The following is a 7,500-nucleotide window of genomic DNA, read 5'->3' as shown; positions in this document are numbered from 1 at the left end:
ATATAGAAATACACGCAAATATACGTATGTATATCTGTATGTATATACATGCATACATATATACACACATTTATATACTTGCCTATATATATATATATATATATATGAATATATATGCGCATTTATATATATACACGCATGTATATAAATGTGTGTGTATATATACGCATATATGTGTACATGTATATATTTACATAGAGATATACATACATATATATGTGTATATTTATATATGTATATATGTGTGTGTTTATTCATATATATATATATATATATATATATATATATATATATAGACAGTATATATGCAGGTATACATACTGTATGTGTGTATATGTATATAATATACACGTAACACACATATGTGTATGTGAAGTGAAATACATTTATATAGCGCTTTTTCTCGAGTGACTCAAAGCACTTTACATAGTGAAACCCTATATCTAAGTTACATTTAAACCTGTGTGGGTGGCACTGGGGGCAGGTGGGTAAAGTGTCTTGCCCAAAGACACAACGGCAGTGACTGGGATGGCTCTAAGCGGGGATTGAACCCGGAACCCTCAAGTTGCTGGCACGGCCACTCTACCAACCGAGCTATACCGCCCCGCTGTATATATGTCTATATAATATATATATATATATATGTATATATATGTATACATATATATACATAAACAAACATAACAAGAGCGTAGTTGATCATCAATCTCTTTATCACCAAAACATCACAACAACAACGACAAGCTTAACTGTTATTGCGCACACTCACACAAGTCTCTTCGCTGCTCTCAAAAACGTTAACAACTATGTTGCTACAAGAACAAAAAAGTAAACACTGCATTAACTTGCTGTCAGTGAATGTATGGAGCCTGTGTGTACTGTACTGCAAAATATCAGCGCCCTCATGCTGCCAGCGGCACACAAAATGAATGAATGAGGCATTTGCACACGGAGAAAAGGAGTCACATTTGGCCTGATCTAAAAGTGTGTAAGTTGGCAAAAAGAGGGGTTCGTAAATCGAGGATCCACTTTGTCATCATTAGCGACGTTGGTGTTACAGTTGAGTAGTAAGAGCAAAGAAACGCTCTAAATAAACCTATGTCTCGCCGTCAGGGTCCATCTCTTCCTGCGACGCCTTCCTCAACGTCTTTCAGACCAAAGGCCTGCGAGGCGAGGTCATCTGTCCCTGCGCCATCTCGCCAGAGGCCCTGACGGTCGCCATCAGGAGGTACGTGCGCCCAAGTAAAGACGTGCGCCTAGGCAGGAAACGTGTCAATTTGTTACCAGAATGTGCGAGGCGGGCGTGATCATGTGAGCCAATTTGTTGTTGTCAGAGAAACTTTTCAAGTTATCCCTCTAGGCCGGTGGAGGACAGCAGCCAGCCCCCAGGCCGCGGCGTCCTGTCCATGCAGGGCCTGAGCTACGGCGTGGTCCGGGTGGACACGGAGGAGCGCTTGTCTGTCCTCACCGTGCAGGACGTGGGCACGGTGGCCCCCGGAGGTGCGTTGCATTTTTTTTTGTAGAGGCATCAAAAGACAAGTCAGTCTGTTGTCTAGAAGGTTCTGAATCACCAACCAGTGCTTACCCATATCAACATCCATGTGATGTAATGGCCTTCAGTCTGTTTAATCCTTAAATAATGTAGAATGCTAGGCAAAATACAGCCCGCGGCCCATTGAGATTTTCAATCCTGCCCACCGGATGTTCTACATCATTTTTTTAGACCTTTAACATAAAAATTGTAGCCGCCTTTATGATGTGCAGTGCTGTTTTGAACTATAGAAAGTATTTCAATGATGGAACTCTGCACTTTTGAATGTCATTGGTGTTATTACGGTAATCTACAAACCCCGTTTCCATATGAGTTGGGAAATTGTGTAAGATGTAAATATAAACGGAATACAATGATTTGCAAATCCTTTTCAACCCATAATCAGTTGAATATGCTACAAAGACAACATATTTGATGTTCAAACTCATAAACTTTATTTTTTTTGCAAATAATAATTAACTTAGAATTTAATGGCTGAAACACGTGCCAAAGTAGTTGGGAAAGGGCATGTTCACCACTGTGTTACATCACCTATTCTTTTAACAACACTCAATAAACGTTTGGGAACTGAGGAAACTAAGCTTTGAAAGTGGAATTCTTTACCATTCCTGCTTGATGTACAGCTTAAGTTGTTCAACAGTCTTGTCGTATTTTACGCTTCATAATGCGCCACACATTTTCAATAGGAGACATGTCTGGACTGCAGGCGGGCCAGGAAAGTACCCGCACTCTTTTGCTACGAAGCCACGCTGTTGTAACACGTGGCTTGGCATTGTTTTGCTGAAATAAGCAGGGGCGTCCATGATAACGTTGCTTGGATGACAACATATGTTGCTCCAAAACCTGTATGGACCATTCAGCATTAATGGTGCCTTCACAGATGTGTAAGTTACCCATGCCGTGGGCACTAATACACCCCCATACCATCACAGATGCTGGCTTTTGAACTTTGCACCTATAACAATCCGGATGGTTATTTTCCTCTTTGTTCCGGAGGACACCACGTCCACAGTTTCCAAATATAATTTGAAATTTGGACTCGTCAGACCACAGAACACTTTTCCACTTTGCATCAGTCCATCTTGGATGAGTTCGGGCCCAGCCAAGCCGGCGGCGTTCCTGGGTGTTGTTGATAAATGGCTTTCGCTTTATATAGTAGAGTTTTAACTTGCACTTGCAGATGTAGCGACCAACTGTTGTTAATGACAGTCGTTTTATGAAGTGTTCCTAAGCCCATGTGGTGATATCCTTTACACACTGTCGCTTTTTGATGCAGTACCGCCTGAGGGATCAAAGGTCTGTAATATCATCGCTTACGTGCAGTGAATTCTCCAGGTTTTCTGAACCTTTTGATGATTTTACTGACCGTAGATGGTAAAATCCCTAAATTCCTTGCAATAGATCATTGAGAAATGTTGTTCTAAAACTGTTTGACAATTTGCTTACAAAGTGGTGACCCTCGCCCCATCCTTGTTTGTGAATTACTTAGCATTTCATGGAAGCTGCTTTTATACCCAATCATGGCACCCACCTGTTCCCAATTAGCCTGCACACCTGTGGGATGTTACAAATAAGTGTTTGATGACCATTCCTCAACTTAATCAGTATTTATTGCCACCTTTACCAACTTCTTTGTCACGTTTTGCTGGCATCAAATTCTAGAGTTAATGATTATTTGCAAAAAAAAAAAATGTTTATCAGTTTGAACATCAAGTATGTTGTCTTTGTAGCATATTCAACTGAATATGGGTTGAAAAGGATTTGCAAATCATTGTATTCTGTTTATATTTACATCTAACACAACTTCCCAACTCATATGGAAAAGGGGTTTGTGAAAATTATAATATATCATATTACCCTTGTTAGTTTGTTATATTTTTGTTGTGTTTTGCTTGATTGACATTAAAAGATGTCTATGGAGGAGCTGGTCTGAGAAGTAAAAGAGGAGCGATGGTCATATGTTTTATAATATTCAGTGTTTTATTATTCATATATAATATTGTAAATCCATCCATCCATATATCTTCTTTCGCTAAGCCGAGGGGGGGTCGCGGGGGCAGCAGCCTAAGCTGGGAAGCCCAGACTTTCCTCTCCCCAGTCACTTCGCCCAGCTCTTCCCGGGGGATCCTGAGGCCTTCCCAGGCCAGCCGGGAGACATAGTCTTCCCAACGTGTCCTGGGTCTTCCCCGTGGCCTCCTACCGGTTGGACTGGTGCAAAACACCTCCCTAGGGAGGCGTTCGGGTGGCATCCTGACCAGATGCCCGAACCACCTCTTCTGGCTCCTCTCCATGTGACGGAGCAGCGGCTTTACTTTGAGTTCCTCCTGGATGGCAGAGCTTCTCACCCTATCTCTAAGGGAGAGCCCCGCTAAACTCATTTGGGCCGCTTGTACCTGTGATCTTGTCCTTTCGGTCATGACCCAAAGCTCATGACCATAGGCGAGGACGGGAACGTAGATTGAACGATAAATTGAGAGCTTTGCCTTCCGGCTCAGCTCCTTCTTCACCACACCGGATCGATACAGCATCCGCATTACTGAAGACGCCCTTTTCCGAGTGCTGCTGGCAGAACGTTGGCGTTCTCCTGGTCTTCGCCTTTCTTCTCCTCGGACGGAGAGAACATCCCGGAGGCATGGGACACCACCCCCGAGTCCAGCTCTCTCCCGGCTCCGTGCAACTCGCCGGCGCGGATCTTGTCCAGGCATTCGATGAGCTTGCTTATGGTGTCGCTGGGGTCTGTCTGGACCTGGGAGGACGCCGTCTCTCATCCGCCCGCCCGGATGACAGAGCTTCTCACCCTATCTAAACTCATTTCGACCGCTTGTACCCGTGATCTTGTCCTTTCGGTCATAACCCAAAGCTCATGACCATAGGTGAGGATAGGAACGTAGATCGACCGGTAAACTGAGAGCTTTGCCTTCCGGCTCAGCTCCTTCTTCACCACAACGGATCGATATGGCGTCCGCATTACTGAAGACGCCGCACCGATCCGCCTGTCAATTTCACGATCCAATCTTCCCTCACTCATGAACAAGACTCCGAGGTACTTGAACTCCTCCACTTGTAAATCACACTTTCTTTATTTTCATGTACATTTTGGGTGATCTATTCAGTAAAAAAAATTAAAATTTTATTCCGTTTTTTTGGAGGTCATAATTTTTTTTAAATTCTATCGGACATAGCGACTTTTATAAGTGTTCCTGAAAAAAAAAAGGGACCCAAACACAGTACAGCAGATTTTTACAGCTAAATGTGTATATATCATTGATACACACATACACATTGGCCCCCAGACACTTTTTCTCTCCAATGAGGTAGCGACTTGTCCAGGGTGTACCCCGCCTTCCGCCCGATTGTAGCTGAGATGGGCGCCAGCACCCCCCACAACCCCAAAAGGGAATAGGCGGTAGAAAATGGATGGATGGAATGTGTCTTGATACCAATTTGTGGCCCTTGAGTCAAAATATTTGCCCAGTTCTGACCTACTGTATGCCAGGTGCCAGCCAGTGTTCACTGCAGGAATTACACCAGAGTAAGGCCCAGGTACAGTGATTCTGAAATTGTGGTCTGTGTACCACTCGCAGTACGCAGGCTTCGAGTGCTACGGCAAAGAATCACTGGATTAAAGTACAGTTTTTTATTTTCATACAACATAGCCCCCACATTCTTTGAATTTTTTCAGTAAGTTTGGAATGAAACCATGTGATGGACGAGCTTGGACAAGAACAATACATGTTGACTCTGCCAGCTTATTTTAAATGGGTCATGTCTTACTCTGTCGTGTCCTCTTCCTCCAGGTCTGGTGTGCGTGGTCAAGCCCGAAGGCGTCCCGCAGCTCTGTCAAACCGATGAGATCGGCGAGCTGTGTGTTTGCGCCATCGCCACCGGCACCTCATACTACGGCCTCACCGGCATGACCAAGAACACCTTTGAGGTAATACACTGTGTGATATCTTTTAGACATAACAAGCCTACAGTTTAGGAGTATGTATGTATGTGTGCGTGTATACATATATGTATGTGTATATACATGTATGTATGTACAGTGGGGCAAAAAAGTATTAAGTCACCGATTGTGCAAATTCTTTTACTTAAAATGATGACAGAGGTCTGTAATTTCCATCATAGGTACACTTCAACTGTGAGAGACAGAATGTGAAAAAAAAATCCAGGAATTCACATTGTAGGAATTTTAAAGAATTTATTTGTAAATTCCATCCATCCATCCATCATTTTCCGCTTATCCGAGGTCGGGTCGCGGGGGCAACAGCCTAAGCAGGGAAACCCAGACTTCCCTCTCCCCAGCCACTTCGTCTAGCTCTTCCTGACCAGATGCCCGAATTGAGAGCTTTGCCTTCCGGCTCAGCTCCTTCTTCACCACAACGGATCGGTACAACGTCCGCATTACTGAAGACGCCGCACCGATCCGCCTGTCGATCTCACGATCCACTCTTCCCTCACTCGTGAACAAGACTCCTAGGTACTTGAACTCCTCCACTTGGGGCAGGGTCTCTTCCCCAACCCGGAGATGGCATTACACCCTTTTCCGGGCGAGAACCATGGACTCTGACTTGGAGGTGCTGATTCTCATTCCGGTCGCTTCACACTCGGCTGCGAACCGATCCAGCGAGAGCTGAAGATCCCGGTCAGATGAAGCCATCAGGACCACATCATCTGCAAAAAGCAGAGACCTAATCCTGCGGTTACCAAACCGGAACCCCTCAACGCCTTGACTGCGCCTAGAAATTCTGTCCATAAAAGTTATGAACAGAATGGGTGACAAAGGACAGCCTTGGCGGAGTCCAACCCTCACTGGAAACGTGTTCGACTTACTGCCGGCAATGCGGACCAAGCTCTGACACTGATCATACAGGGAGTGGACCGCCACAATAAGACAGTCCGATACCCCATACTCTCTGAGCACTCCTCACAGGACTTCCCGAGGGACACGGTCGAATGCCTTCTCCAAGTCCACAAAGCACATGTAAACTGGTTGGGCAAACTCCCATGCACCCTCAAGGACCCTGCCCAGAGTATAGCTGGTCCACAGTTCCACGACCAGGACGAAAACCACACTGTTCCTCCTGAATCCGAGGTTCGACTATCCGACGTAGCCTCCTCTCCAGTACACCTGAATAAACCTTACCGGGATGGCTGAGGAGTGTGATCCCACGATAGTTGGAACACACCCTCCGGTCCCCCTTCTTAAAGAGAGGAACCAACACCCCGGTCTGCCAATCCAGAGGTACCGCCCCCGATGTCCACGCGATGCTGCAAAGTCTTGTCAACCAAGACAGCCCCACAGCATCCAGATTTATTATTTGTAAATTATGGTGGAAAATAAGTTGGTCAACCATTCAAAGCTCTCACTGATGGAAGGAGGTTTTGGCTCAAAATCTCACGATACATGGCCCCATTCATTCTTTCCTTAACACGGATCAACCGTCCTGTCCCCTTAGCAGAAAAACAGCCCCAAAGCATGATGTTTCCACCCCCCATGCTTCACAGTAGGTGTGGTGTTCTTGGGATGCAACTCAGTATTCTTCTTCCTCCAAACACGACCAGTTGAGTTTATACCAAAATGGATACATGGATGATACAGCAGAGGATTGGGAGAATGTCATGTGGTCAGATGAAACCAAAATAGAACTTTCTGGTATAAACTCAACTCGTCGTGTTTGGAGGAAGAAGAATACTGAGTTGCATCCCAAGTTTTGAGCCAAAACCTCCTTCCATCAGTGAGAGCTTTGAATGGTTGACCAAATACTTATTTTCCACCATCATTTAAATAAAAAATTATTTAAAATTCCTACAATGTGAATTCCTGGATATTTTTTTCACATTGTGTCTCTGAGTTGAAGTGTACCTATGATGAAAATTACAGACCTCTGTCATCATTTGAAGTGGGAGAACTTGCACAATCGCTGGCTGACTCAATACTTTTTTGC

At 44.6% G+C, this 7,500-nt stretch overlaps 1 protein-coding gene across 2 annotated transcripts in view; it reads left to right on the top strand.

Moving 5' to 3' along the window:
* Positions 1 to 7,500, top strand: part of LOC133569150 (disco-interacting protein 2 homolog C-like) — a 91,805-nt gene that overhangs the window by 48,427 nt on the left and 35,878 nt on the right. For both annotated transcript variants that reach the window (XM_061921329.1, XM_061921328.1), the window contains exons 18-20: positions 1,114 to 1,228; positions 1,361 to 1,500; positions 5,350 to 5,486. In XM_061921329.1, coding sequence (XP_061777313.1) covers positions 1,114 to 1,228; positions 1,361 to 1,500; positions 5,350 to 5,486 — 392 coding nt within the window. The remainder of the gene's footprint in view (positions 1 to 1,113; positions 1,229 to 1,360; positions 1,501 to 5,349; positions 5,487 to 7,500) is intronic.

The sequence above is a fragment of the Nerophis ophidion genome, linkage group LG15, assembly GCF_033978795.1.
Source record: "Nerophis ophidion isolate RoL-2023_Sa linkage group LG15, RoL_Noph_v1.0, whole genome shotgun sequence".
NCBI classification, from domain to species: domain Eukaryota; kingdom Metazoa; phylum Chordata; class Actinopteri; order Syngnathiformes; family Syngnathidae; genus Nerophis; species Nerophis ophidion.
The sequence above is the reverse complement of the archived record's forward strand: the minus strand, read 5'-3'. Positions and strand labels throughout refer to the sequence as shown.